Source organism: Meleagris gallopavo, chromosome 1 (assembly GCF_905368555.1).
Source record: "Meleagris gallopavo chromosome 1, MGAL_WU_HG_1.1, whole genome shotgun sequence".
Taxonomy (NCBI): domain Eukaryota; kingdom Metazoa; phylum Chordata; class Aves; order Galliformes; family Phasianidae; genus Meleagris; species Meleagris gallopavo.
Genome location: NC_139404.1, coordinates 116,463,625 through 116,478,223, shown reverse-complemented (window position 1 = coordinate 116,478,223; position 14,599 = coordinate 116,463,625). Strand labels below are relative to the sequence as shown.

At 43.6% G+C, this 14,599-nt stretch overlaps 1 protein-coding gene across 1 annotated transcript in view; it reads right to left on the bottom strand.

Annotated features, from left to right (window-relative positions):
• Positions 1–14,599, bottom strand: part of LOC146545583 (uncharacterized) — a 297,795-nt gene extending 283,196 nt beyond the window's left edge. The window contains exon 1 of the mRNA XM_085224200.1: positions 14,509–14,599. Within this exon, the coding sequence (XP_085080326.1) occupies positions 14,509–14,599 (91 nt within the window). The remainder of the gene's footprint in view (positions 1–14,508) is intronic.

Sequence of the window (14,599 nt, the reverse complement as noted above, 5' to 3'; positions counted from 1 at the left end):
GAAAGCCCACGCCTATGGGCTTCAGTGCTCCTGGTGCACGTCAAAATTTCTTCCACGCTAAGCAAAGGATGAGAAAAGACAGGGAGAGCAGAGCAGGACAGAGAGGAAGACATGTCTGTTTATAAGATGGAAGCTTTGTTTTCCTTGTGACTGTAACAAGTTGGAAGAGACCCATAAGGGTCATTGAGTCCAAGTCAATTGCTGATGGCAGCCACTGCAGGAAGTCCATGCCTGCTGCAGACACGGGCAGAAGCAGCAGAACAATGCTGTGCTCCCAGCGAATGCTGCATCAGAGGCACAGCCCATGAGTGAGTTTGCATTAAATGAATAGGCTCATCGTATGGGATTACAATTAACGTTGGAAGGAGATCCAAGAATTTGTAAAAGTTTAAAGTGATGCCTGCCATGTACTGTTCTCTTCAACTTAAACTATATCAAAAATCTGGAGCATGTGCCTAATAAGTGAGAGCAGAATTAATCCCCTAGCTGTCAGCACAGCCACTATGAAATGGTGACTTACAACTAATTGCATTTCCTTTTAAAGCCCTGTTGCAATCAGTTAGTCTCTGCCCCAGCTCACACTGATAGGAACCAAGGCTGTGATATGAAATTACATATAGAATACTGTGGGGGTATTTACATCTGCTGACTCAGCAACTCAAAAGAAGAGGCTGGTCTCCTCACGTTGTCCATGGGGAGATGTACTCTCTCTCAGAGCACTTTAAGTGTGGCATTCTGAATGGCCCCTGAAGGAGACTATCCTCAGCAGGGAGATGGAGCTCTTTAATGGGCCACTTGTGTCAGGATAGACCAAGCTGGATGGAGCCAGTATCTCCATACCCACGTACAGCAGCCGTGAAGAATAGCAAGCAACCAGCACTATGCAGCCTTCTGTGTCTGAGAATAGGCACACAGAAATTCCCGTCCTTAATGCAGCCTTATTCCCAACAGCACTGTTCAGATCTGTTCCATGTTGATCCCCACTCCTCAACCCAGTGATTTGCAGCAGCTGTCACCACAAATCAGTCACGCCATATCATAGCAATGAGAGCCGGATAGACTTCACAGACCTGGTTTGTGGTTTTTCAGGGAACCTGTATTGTCTCCTAATTGAGGAGATTATACTAGGAGGAGCTACAAAAGAGTATAAGCATATGTCTTTGTAGGGTGTTTTTAATAACATCGTGTTTCCAGAGACATTATGTGACTGAGGCAGTCCAACAACCTAAGACAAAATTCTCTGATTCTTCTTGCCTTTTTCTTCTGGATGAGTGGAATTTATTTTTTTGGCTTCTCACATATTTGTGTGCTGAGGCCTGCAGGATGTATGGATTTTTACTAGCTCTGTTTCCTCAAACACAGGTTAGAAGTAAAAGACCATATCCCTTCACATTACTTGTTTGAGTTAATATTGCAGTACGGTAAGGGTATTTTGACCCAGGAAGCATTTCCCACTTTAAGATAATATAATGTGTTAGGCCTACAATTTCAGATTAGCAAATACCAATACTCAAAATCAAATTGATGAAAAGAGAATAGCATCAGACCAAAAAGCAATTATTTGTCAAATCAATCTTTGCATTAAGATATATCAATGATAAGCCCAGTGACTCAGCTTTGCATTCATTCCAATCCTCAGGGCTGACTTGGCCCAGTCCATTCAGTGCATACTCAGATCTCCTCTGAAATGCGTTTTTCTTCCAGTGAAACCTACAAAGCCCATAGCAAATTTCCTCATGTAAGAAGTATGCAATCTCCCTCCATACCCCACACCTGAGCACATCAGTTACAGGGCCTACATGATGAAGTCATGCAAATGATTCATACTGAAAAATCTTATGATTTTTGACAAATATCATTTTTATTAACCCCCCTCCATACATGGTTGATTGGTGCTTTTAATAACATATTCAAATTTCTCCCATCAATCATCAACTAAATTACTCTTTTTATTATTATTAAAAGATAGCTCCTCCATGCAGCACTAATTAGAGAAGAGGATTGATTGAAAAGGCAGTGTTTCATTGATTCCTAGTTTTTGCCAGGCTAAGGCAGCTTATGCCATTATTTTTACATAACCTAGCCCTTAGAGATAGAAGCAACATCCTGCAGAGAACAGAAACGACTTGCTTAGGAATACATCTATAAACTTGACAAGAATCAGCACCCAGAGACTGCTCCAACTCCCGTCTGCAGTCTTTAAACTTTTCAGCTGAACTATAGTTGAAAATGAGTTTCTGCAGTGCTGGATCTTAACCAGAGAAGAGTAGGTACTGCAGATTTTCAATCAAGAATCCTCAAAAAAGCAATAACAGAAAAACTTCCATTCTTATTTTATAAAAGAACTTGTAGAAACTCCCTGTGTGAGTGGGATAGGAAGTGGCGTTGTTTGTTTTTTTCTTCCTGGCACTGGAAGTGCAAATAAGAGCTTCCAGTGGGCAGTTTGGCAAATAGGGACCAAATTCCTTTCAGAAGTGGTTTCAGGCCCATCCTGGGAACGCCAGCTGGAGAGGAGTCACTCAGTGCCACTCACTCCACACTAACCCAAGTGAGTGCAAAAAGAATGAGCCAAGGGGTCCAGACTTGATGTAGATATCCAGGCACCTTCCTGTTCCCTCAAAAGTGAGAAAACTGAAGTTGAAAAATCTGGACACCTAGACAGAAACTGCACAGCAGCAGTATCTTTGGAGCAGATTGAAGTAACTTCTTGTAAGCATCACTGTGTTTTTTTTCAGGGACTTTTACAGTATGCGTTAGAAATGGGCCCAAGATACAAGATGTCAGGACCTAGTCATACCATTAGCTGGAGAAGATGAAGTTAGACAAAATAAATCACAGAGCTGGTGCGAAGGGTGAAGCACAAAGGAGTGACTTCCCTATGAAATGGCTCCTGCCAAACATAAAAGCAAGCAGATGAGCTGTACCAGCTATAGAAATATCCAACTGGTTTTCTGAAGTAGAGATAGACTGAAGGAACAAGAAGAAAACATATTTGGGTTGGTAATAAGGTGAATTTACACACACTTTTTGCATTACTCCATAAGAACAAGGGAACTGAAGGGGTAGCCAGATTAGACCCATCGCATCCCTGAGCCACACCCAGTCCTACAGCACCCCAAAAAAAAACATTAAAAGATCTTCTCCATTGTGTCAGTGTGTCTTCTCAAAGCAGGGGAAAACCCTGCATACCTCTAGTAGCTTTACTCCAAGGTCTAGCCCAAGAATTTGTGCACTGTGCCTTGCTGTTTGTTCAGTAGCACAGAAGAAAATTCCCCCCCTCAGACAGAATGCAGGTAGCTGGGATTAGGGGGGGACTAGAGACATCCTAAATATATGGGAAAAAAAGGTAAATATGAGGACCAGAATGTTTTGGCTGAAACTAGCAGGAGGATGTTCAGAACTAAAAAGAACAGGAACACTGTCCTTTCTACACATCTGCTGCTAACAACAGCAGAAGCTCATTTTCCAACAGACCTTGCATAACATCACCACAAAACTCAACTATTAATAGAGGTAATTTGCATCTGGATTGATGGGAAAATACCTCAGCTCAGAGGATTTAATTGATCTTGAGAAATAGTGGGAGAATTAATTTCATCAGGGTCAAGAAGAGCATCTTCTTAAGCCTCTCATTTCTTCACTTCCACTGGCCCTACCTCCTGTAGGAGTCTCCCTCCTATCTCAGACCAAACCACTGACTCTGCAGGTCACCAGAGGAGAGCAGAGGGACAGAGGCACAGGAGTCCCACAGAAGACTTCACAGTTCACATGTCCCTTAGGAGAAGCTCTGGGTGAGCCTGCAGTTGGTAAGGAGGACAACAAAGCTTCAGTCAGTTCTCCAACTTCAGAAGCATTTTAACATGCTGAGACACAGTTTGCCATCAACTGGCATTGCTCCCACTGATTTCAGCACACTCTGGCTTGGGCTACAAGTCACTAACAGATCGTGTGCCTTTTCTCTCTCAACCTAAAAACCCATCTCCTGAGGCAGGTGGGGCTCCCCTGAGATCTTTCTCAAGGAATCCCAGCACATCAGCTCCACCCCTCTGCAAGGATCCTGACAAAAGTTCTTTTGTAAAAAACGTTGGCCCTGATAACTGCAAATGAAAGACAAATTCACCAGATAAATGAGCCGGATATTATTTTATTGTAATTTAAACAATCGTTTTTGAAGTTTGTAAGATTATATAGAACCTGTAATCAGAGCCAAGAGATGTCACTGAATAATACATGACATGCTATAAATTAAGGAAAGAATGATTATATGTACTAAAAAGAGCAAGAAATTTCTTCTAGCAAGGAGGATAGGAACCACATTATTACTGAGCAGAGAGCGATAAAAATCACCATCTTATGAATAAAGCAGTTGAAAAGGAAATGCTATAGAGAGCGTGTAAACGAGCAAGGAAGGCTTGGACAGGGTTTGGTAAGTCAAGCCAGGGTTTTATAACTCTTCTATGGAGAACAGAGCACTGGTGCTTACAAATAATTTATTCACCAGCGATGTATAAACTATTGATGAATACATTTTGTTTCTCTAAGGGCTTTGCTCACTACACCTTCTTGGCTGGTGAAAATAGACATAATGCACGAAGAACATGGAGCATCAGCTGGTGAGGGAGCACCTTCTCCTGTGCCAGCGCTCTTAACCTGAGACCCTGGCGCAGTGTATCAAAACTCCGCCACTAGAGAAGACCATCACACCATGCCTCTGCTGGCAAAGCCACATCTAGCAGCAGACTGGGGATGAGATAAAAGTGTATTTGGTGGAAATTCAGGACTCTGCTATCTCCTACATCAAGCAGTCATACAATAAAATAATTTGTCTATGTTCAACCATTGACTGAATAATCTCCCAGCTATGACAACACCAGGTGCTGTAAGAAGGTGAGCAAGACAGCCCAGTAGCAATAACCCTCAGAAGTTCCTAATTTGTAGGGAGAATTGCACCACTTTATCAGTGGCACCCTACTGAGCTTGCACCATAAAGAAAGCAGGAGAGACTCTAACTCATACCCCCTAAGCCAGATGTGGTAATGGTTGAACAGAAGCTCACAAAGAGTTGAAGCACTTCTCACCCAGCTCAAAGGAAGAAGATGAAAAACATAATGGCATGCCATGCTGGGGATGGAGCAGCAGACCAGCTGTGATTCCTGCCCCTAAATCTTACCTGCAGAATGAAAAACTAGGTGGTGCTTGTATTCCAGCCAGAAATGCTAACATGAATGGCACAGTCTGATTTGACAGCATGAAGAGGTGCTTTCCACAAATATGACTGTCTGCCCAAAGTGCAAAGAAGTGGAGAGACAGACCCACTTCATTTCCTGGGCTTGGGAGCGTGCATTTGAAACCAGGCAGAAATAAGTTCATACAAAAGACAAATAAACAATGGGGCTCCCAGAGTAGATGTAAAGATAAAGGTGTGCTTTCACCTTCAGAAATAGCAAACTGCAGGAATCACTCTCACATCAATTTAATTATCCTCTTCTATCTGTGCACTCTGATGGCCCTCCCATCCCATAATAAGTCAACCATTCGTAAGTATTTCAGCATGGAAACAGCACTCCTTCAATTGCTTTCTTTCTTCTTGGCCAGCAGGAGAAAAAGCTGGATTAGTTTGCCACTTGGGATGGAAGGAAGAGGCAAAAAGGCTGCAGTGCTCACTAGAGAAAAGCTAAGTCAGCAGCCTGAGCCTGGCACTGAGCTGTGCTCCTTGGGTGGAGAAGCAAGCTCTCCAAGTCCTAGAATACACATTGCAACAAGGAGAATGAGGGAGAGGTTTTGTTTTTTTGTTTGGTTGGTTTTTTCTTGCTTTTTTTTTTTTTTTTTTTTTTTTTCTGGAAGTGCTGGCTTCAGAAGAAAGGAAAATGCCCTGTTAATCAGGAAAAAAATGATGTTACCACACCTATTTAGCATGCAGGATTGATTTGTAAATGAAGTGATACATGGGCTTGTGCGTCATATCTTGTGTCATTTTGTGCACAATACATCTTCAAACCTTTCTTTCTAAAATAGCAGTTCCTTCAGCTTCTACTGCTATCTTCCCCAGTGCATACACATCCACTTTTCTTTCCTTCCTACCTGTTTACAATGTAACTTGTACAACAGGCTATCTCCAAAGTGCTGCTGAAGTATTCTTTCAATGGCAAAACTGCCTTTTACAGCTGCACCTTGCTTCATGCGTTCATCAAGCCTCCATTCTTGCTGTGCATTGCCTTGGCACCTGGTTGGCTGAGCCCACTTTTCAGGGCTGCTCTCAGGTCCTCTGGTGCGAAAATCTTGAAGCAGCCACTGCAAAATACTCCCTGTTTGCACAGAGGTAAGGCAAGTTGGGAGAGCTGGAGAGTTGTGAGCAGAGAAACCTGATGAGGTTCCACAAGGGCAAGTATAGAGTCCTACACGTGGGGAGAAACAGTCACAAGGCATTGGTACAAGTTAGGGGCTGACTTGCCAGAAAGTAGCCCTGCAGAGAAGGACCTGGGTGTCCCGGTGGGCAACAGGTTTGCCATGAGTCAGCAGTGTACCCTTGAAGGCCGATGATCTCCTGGGGTGCATTAAAAAGAGTGTGGCTAGCAGGTCAAAGAAAGTGGTCCTTCCCCTCTACTCTACCCTGGTGAGGCCACATCTGAGATGCTGTGTCCAGTTCTGGGCTCTTTTGTTCAAGAAAGACAGGGAACTTCTGGAGAGAGTCCAGTGGAGGCCACAAAGATGAAGAGGGCCCTGGAGCATTTCTTGTATAAGGAAAGACTGAGAGACTTGGAACTGTTCAGCCTGGAGAAGAGAAGGCTGAGAGGGGATTTCATCCATGCTTATGAATACCTAAAAGGCAGGTGTCAAATGGATGGGGCCAGGCTATTTTCAGTGGTGCCCAGCAACAGAATGATGGACAGCGGGCAGAAACAAGAACAAAAGAAAAGCTATACAAACATGAGGAAGAACTTCTTTACTTTGAGGGTGACAGAGCACTGAACAGGCTGCCCAGGGAGGTTGGTAGAGTCTCCTTCTCCGCAGACAGTCAGAGCACACCAGGACACTTCCCTGTGCAACCTACTGTGGGGAACCTACCTTAGTAGGGAGTTGGACTAGATGATTTCCAGAGGTCCCTTCCAGCCCCTACCATTCTGTGATTTTGTGACTCTGTAAAGGATAGTTTTCAGTGGATAAAACTTCACACAGTTGCAGGATAGTCTACGTAGAATTTTTTTAATGACCAAGAATAACCATCTTCATTAGGAAATCTGATTATATGAAGGTGATTTCCTACATCCAAGAAGAAATTTCTGGGGAAAAAAAAAAAACTTTTTTGCCTACTTCAGGTATGGACTGCAACCTTAAGCATTGCAGTCACAGAAACAGGAACTCAGACTTGCAAGCTCTGTTTCTCTCTGAGATGACTGAAGCTTTCATTTAAAAGAGAAGAAGAAAATTTGGAAATTGTCTTTTCTGAGTAGCCTTATTTACAGATATCTTTTCTCTCAATTATTTTATTTAGCCTTGTTTGAAAGACTCAGTATCATATATTGTGCCTAAGAGACCCATGAGCCACTCCTTGAAATTGCACAACCTTTTAAATACCCATGATCTTGATAACCTTCTCCTGGTTTTCTTCAGTTTCTACTTGCTAAATATTTTGGATCAATTTTTCTCCATAAAATCAAATAAATTGAACCAGCTACAAACCAATTTTAACAGGTGAATTAACCTTCTAAATACTGTTCTGCACTTAGACGGTCTCTTTCAGGCATTTCAAAATGCTCCATATGAGTGTATTGAATGATTGATAAATTAAGCCTAATAACACCCTTGGGAGGTAGTACAGTTAGATAAACAGAAACACAGAGAGGTTAATTGTTCAGGGTCACTTAGAAAGTGGTTTGCAGAACCAGGGCAAGCACCTAAGGAGTCCTAACTGCACTTCCTGCAATTTGCTCTCTGAAATATGTCAAGCCTGATTTGCAATTGTCTTTATCTTTGAGTAATTATTTACTGCAGTGCAAGGCAAGTGTAAAATGGGAGTGAAATTGGTGCCAAATCAAAATAGCACAGGTATGAAAGGATGAACAGTGGAAAAAGCAATGCAGAATCCCTATATTTCTTGTCCATCATGACCAACTTGTCCCTGGTTCATTAACTCTCTTGTTTACCTACCAACTTAAATGATAAATTGAATAGTGCTTTGTTGAAAAAAGGGTTGGTTAGTTATCTTTTTGTTGATGGATGGCTCTGCAGCGAATGAAATCATTATAGGTGTACTCTATGTGTCATACTACCTTTTTCCTTTGCTTTTTTTCAGCAACAATAGGTAGGCAGTTAGAAATCCAATTTTTTAATCATATCTGGTGACTGAATTCTGAGTCCTATATTTAACAGAATTTTCATCTAGCTCTAATCTTCTCTCTCCCAAGCATGAAATCAAAACAAAAAGGACAAACTCCTCTCTTTTTTATTTTCTTTTTTTCTTTTTTTTTTTCTTTTTTTTTTCTTTTTTTTTTTTAATAAAGAGGACAGCCAGCAAAAGAAAGCAGGCATTTTCAAAAATCACAAAGACAGCAAAGATACTCCAAGTGACTTTTAAATTAACAGCAACACTAGCTCATTCTGGAGGACACATCATTAAGAATATCTACTTATAAACATAAGTGATAAGACACCAAAAAAACTTAAGGTTTTTACAACAATACCTTGACTGAAGAGACATTGTCCTCAACATTGTCCACCCAAAGAGGTTGCAGCATTTAGCAGAGCTGACTTTGCAGCTGGTGCCTCATCCCAAGCTCTTATGTTCTGCTCTACACACGCCTTAATATTCCCTGTTGGCCTTTTGGTGCTGTGCAGAGACACACTCTGTGTTTGAGAGCACATGGAAAAACGCAATAGAAAAAAGATGTGAGCCCTTCAGCCCGGACAAGATACAATGCTATGACAGAAGCTTACAAACTTCTAATGTCATTTTTAATCTTTAACCTTTTAAACCAATATCAGGACTGCACCACAAGCAGGTTTTAATCTATCACTACCTAAATCCATGTATCTTTGTCCCAGGTGTTATATTTGCTGTAGGAAATATCTTATGATCCCTTGCTACTACAGCACTACATGGCTGAGATATGCTGCAGGATGTACCCATCTAACATCACTAAATACCAACATGTCAAGTAATTTCCATCTCACCACCAATTGCATGTGTATACAAGCTAAGCAGTACACACACTCCTTCTTTAGTGACACCATTTTGTAGAAGTCATCATTAGGCAATGATCACAGTGAATCATGACCAGAGCTCGCAGAACAGTGCGCACATCTCATGGGAGGTGAGCATGAGCAGAGGCAAAAGGGTCAAGAAACCTTTGCTGGTGCTGGCTGCAAAAGCTGGCAGATGAGGAATACGATGAACTCTGAAAGTTCATAGCTGTACAGTTGGTTGTTACAAGTGATGTAGGTACTCTGCTGGAGACATGTTTGGCCAAGTGCAAGGTGTTGCACTTGGGTCAGGGCAGTCTTAGATACGAGTGCAGACTGAGAGATGATGCTCCTTGAGAGCAGCCCTGCCAAGGACTCAGAGGTCCTAATGGATGAAAAGATGGACGTGAGTAAGCAAAGGCTAACGGTATCCCGGACTGCATCAAAAGAGGGGTAGCCAGCAGGGTGAGAGAGGTGATTGTCCCCCTCTACTCTGCCCTCATGAGGACTACCCTGGAGTACTGTGTCCAGGTCTGGGGCCCCTAGCACAAGAATTACACAGAGCTGTTGGAGCAGGTCCAGAAGAGTGCAACGAGGATTTTCACAGGGCTGGAGCACCTCTCTTGTGATGAAAGGTTGAGGGTTTGGGGATTGTTTAGCTTGGAGAAGAGAAGGTTCCAGGGAGATCTCATTGTGATCTCCCAGTACTTGAAAGGAGCTTAGAAGCAGCAAGGAGACCAACTTTTTACACACGTAGATAGTGACAGGACAAGGGGTAATGGATTTAAACTAAAAGAGAGGAGATTTAGGTTAGATGTTAGGAAGAAATTCTTTACTCGGAGGGTGGTGAGGCTCTGGCACAGCTGCCCAGAGACGCTATGGTGCCCCATCCCTGAAGGCATTTAAGACCAGATTGCATGGGGCCCTGGGCAGTCTGATCTAGTGGCTGGCAACCATGACCACAGCAGGGAGGCTGGAACTAGTTGATCTTTGAGATTTCTTCCAATAGAAGCCTCTCCATGATTCTATGCAGGGAAATAGGGAGAGGAAGAACAATGGAAGCATGAAAGTATCCAGGGCCTTCCAAAGGCAGCTAGATGTGTTGAAAATGAGCCGTGGCCAGGTCTTCATACCAGAAAAAACATGGAGCGAAACAACATTTCTTCCCTCCTTACTGAAAGGAAAAAAAAATGGGGGAAGGAAGGGGAAGGAAAGAAAGGAAGGAAGAAATGAAGAAAAAGGGAGAAAGACAGAGAAAGAAAAAGAGAGAAAGAGAGAAAGAGAGAAAGAAAGATCTTAAAAGCAGAAAAGTGGAGCACAAACCACGATTCCAGGACTCCTCCTCAAGGCTTTCCTATGGGGTGGTGGGAGCTTGGTTCTACAGAACAATTCCGCAGGAAAGGGAAGTGATAATCCCCTGGTGACATTTCACTTAACAATTTTCTGGTAGGTAATAATTCATGCATGCCACAGGAACCAGCATAATGGAAGCAGGCTCTGTCTCCAAGAAGTGTATTAATACATTTACAGCACATGAAGGCCATTATAATGAGCTTAGCCTGAGTTTTGATGAAAGCACTGTAAAGCTCACCCAGCCTTTGTTACATTAGGCACTTTTGCTTCAGAGATGGTGTTGTTTGCTAAACATTGCAAGACTTCAAAGAGGAAGCCCAAGCCTGACCCAGGCACTAAATGCACAGGACTTCAACAAGGCTTTAGGTCAGCCACATCTCATTGCTCACCTCCCCACCAGGTGGGACAACAGCTGCAGCTTAAGAAAGTACATATAAGTATGTTGACACAAATGCTGAAGTAGTGCATGCTCATGCTGGGAAAACAAGGTTAGTCAGAAGAGTACTAGTTGCTAATTCACAACAGAAGACTGGGAGCAGTAAAGCTGGGGAATAGACTCTCATCCTCTTCTTTTTTGAGCAATTTCTTTCCTCCTTGTTTATCCCCTGACGATTTACATTCCCCTTGTGCACATAGGCTTCTTTGTACAGCTAACACTACATATTCTTACAAGCTGGCTCTCTTCGCAGTCAGTAACAGCAGTGCTTAAACTAAAAGAGGGAAAATTCACATTTCATGTTAGAAAGAAATTCCTTCCTCAGAGAGCAGAAGGCACTGGCACAGCTGCCCAGAGAAGCTGTGGTGCCCCATCCCTGGAGGTGCTCAAGGCCAGGTTGGATGGGGCCATGGGCAGCTGAGCTGGTGGGGGGCAGAACCCTGCCCATGGCAGGGTTGGGGCCGGGTGTGCTTTGAGGTTCCTTCCCACCTGGGCTGTTCTATGATAATGATTCTATGACTATTATTGCAGCCCAACATACTACCATATTACACATTTTTAAGGGCTGATGTGGACTAAAATGGGTGCTACATGAAAGAGTGGGGAAAAAAAAAAAAAAAGGGGACAATCTGGGGCTGATAGGGCTGCAATATCAATAAGAAACTGTATCTGTGAATGCTATTTTTAGTTACAGTCTTAGAAACAATAGCAATGATGGATACCACCTTTGTGCCTCAGCTACATTTTGGCACCTGCATTCCTTATTCTTGAGGCTTTACCACTGCTGCTCAAGTAACAGATTCATCCAGGCAGGCTACCACGTAAGTTAGCTGCAGAGCTGCAACTCCTTTTGCCACGTGTTACTGTACAGAAGCTAATTAGCCCCACTGAGACTCAGGCTTCAACAGCTTGAGTGCATTTGTGAACTGAGGCTTACCACTGGGAGACATCCCTTGGCCAGCATAGGGCCGTAACTCCTGGCACCATGCACCCACCCCAGTTCCCCCAAAGCAGAGGCCAAGGTGGGAAAGGGGAGAATCAAGGCTGTCTCGAGTCCTTCCTATGCTCTTCTTACAAGCCCTGGCTTCCTCCTATACATAGCATTTTGTTTATTACTGAGAATATGAAATCATACTGTGCACCACTCTTCATACAAATAGTGTCAGGGTGTGGTTCAGATATGGCTCCCAGAGCACTGGGAATGAGTTTCTTAAGCTTTTTGGTTACAGCCCATGAGGTCACTTTGCCTGCTGAGGATTTCTGGACCCTGTTGCCCTTCTGTACTTAAACAACTGCTCAGACTGCAACCTTGCCACAAAATCCTCTCCCCAGCACTTAAGCCTATGGGTCTGCCCATGGTCTGCCTTCTCCAGCCATCCCTGGATTCGAGTGAGCACATCTCTGTGGTTGGCTCTAATAGGCACACACTGTCTCTATGGCAATGAGAGACGGGAAGTGCCTGAGAAAGATGCTGCAGAAGTACTGTGTCTGGCACCAGGAGGAGACAGCAGAATGTGCAGAAGCCTGGAGGGAAATGTTCCCTGAAGGCTTAAGAAAGTGATGTGGCCATAGGATGACATAAGTGACCCAGAGGAGGATAAGCAATGCGTTTCTGTTTTCTTAAGTTAAGCTTTTCTTCCAACTAATGTTTTCATTACCTTTTATTTATAACAGATTAAATTTTAACTATGTAGTACTATAAAAAAGAGTTTATTACATTATCACTCAGCTCTGTCTTCATCAGGCTTCTGTAAACTAGGAAGCGCATCCTTTCCAGCTTTCTAGTGCAGTGTGCTATGTATTTTGTTGTAGTGCTGGAAGGGGTGTTATGAAATAACAAGTGCTGCATAAGAGTACTTTCAGGTGCTCTCTGTATTTACGTCACGGTTTTCCCATTCTGGAAGAACTGCAATTAAAAGGCACTGTATTAGCATAAAAACATATTTACCTCAAAATATACCTACCTTTCTGTTTTATGATAGATGATTCCAAAGAGGAAAGCAAAAAAAGGTAAAACCTTCTCATTCACTCTTCATTGTTTGTTTCATTTCTAACACCTCCTTCAGTTAAGAACAATACACGGCCTTGTCAGGCTTAGCCTCTCTGTATGGCTGTCAGTTCTCAGGTACCAGTACAATCTTGCCTCATATACAGGAGCAAGAGAGGTTATGTTTAAAAATGTACATTTTAATGTGGGGGGAGGATTCGATGTATTATTATATGAAGTGCAATAAAGCCTCCAAGCTTTTGCTGTTGATAGAGTCTAAACTACCGGTTGTGATGAAGACAATAGGACAGGGATTATTAGTCATATTTTTACTATTCGCATTCACAATTTTAATCCTGCATGTACTTATTTGCCTTCCAAAAAAAAAAAACTACCAAGAAGACAAAGACCACCTTTCTATTTAAATCCTAAAAATAAGCTATTGACAAAGGCTCACCTCTAAAATATCAGGAGACAGATTCATCGCATAGCTTTTCACTTGTACCAAGAAAAGTAAGAAGTAATGCAGCACATTTGTAAGCCTGTTCACCTTCACTGCATTCCTGCTGCATGCTGCTTCACAGCCATCTATGCTCTACAAATGGGGAACAGGAGAAGGATGAAATAACGGGAAGATAAAGAAGTATATAATCCTGAAGTCACTGGAGAAATCAATTTGTAGGTAATATATTCAAGTTCCATATGCCTGTGTAAACAAAAGATCAGGACTTAGCTATAAATCTGCATATGGCACACACAACTTTTTCTGGAATGGCTCCCTGAGAACACACACTGCTGCCCTACTGCTGAGGTTTTCAAAGCCCACAGCTTTTCTAAAAAGGAAAATGTCTGCACCTCACACATTCCAACTTTGTGTGGGTGTCTAACCGACTCGGTTACCAAAGAAACTAGTTCGTGTTCTCCACCAGTTAAAACTAATATTGCCATTAGAACAAATAATATGAAGGAGAGGGAAGGAGGGGGAAAGGAAAAGAAAAAAAAAAAGAAAGAAAGAAAGAAAAAAAAGCCATGACTGCACTGCAGATTTGTAACAACCAATTAATGGCCAGAGAGAAGTGCCAGAGCCTTTGCCACAGAGCTCTCAGGTCCCTGCCCGGAGCAGAGCAGCCTTTGCTCTCTGTGTATGCGTACACTTCCAACCCAAGCTCACACCGCTGTGTTCACGCACCGCCGCCCTGCCTACATGACGTGCTTTCTGCGGGAGTCGGGGAAAGTTGCAGACATCTCCTACTGTTGCCAAGACATTCTGACACTTGCTCAGAGACACTCGGCTGCTGCTGCTGCTGCTGCTGCTGCTGCTGCTGCTGCTGCTGCTCAGAGATGCTTCGACTTCACACACCTCGGTGCTGCACAGCGGCCCCGCCGAGCTGCCTCACCCTTCCGTCCCGCTGCTCCGTGCCACATCTCCCCGCCACTGCTCTAGGAGCCCGAAAGCCGCCCGCCCGGGACGTGCCCAGTCCCAACCCGGATCCCGAGCTCAACCTTCAGCCACCAAATGGCGCCGTGGCCCCGCGCAGGGCCCTGGCCCTACCCCGGCCGACCCCGGCCCGGGCCCGCGGGAGCGCTGCCCAACACCGCCGCCCCGTGGCCGCCGCCGCCCGGCACTGCCCGGTGCTGCCCAT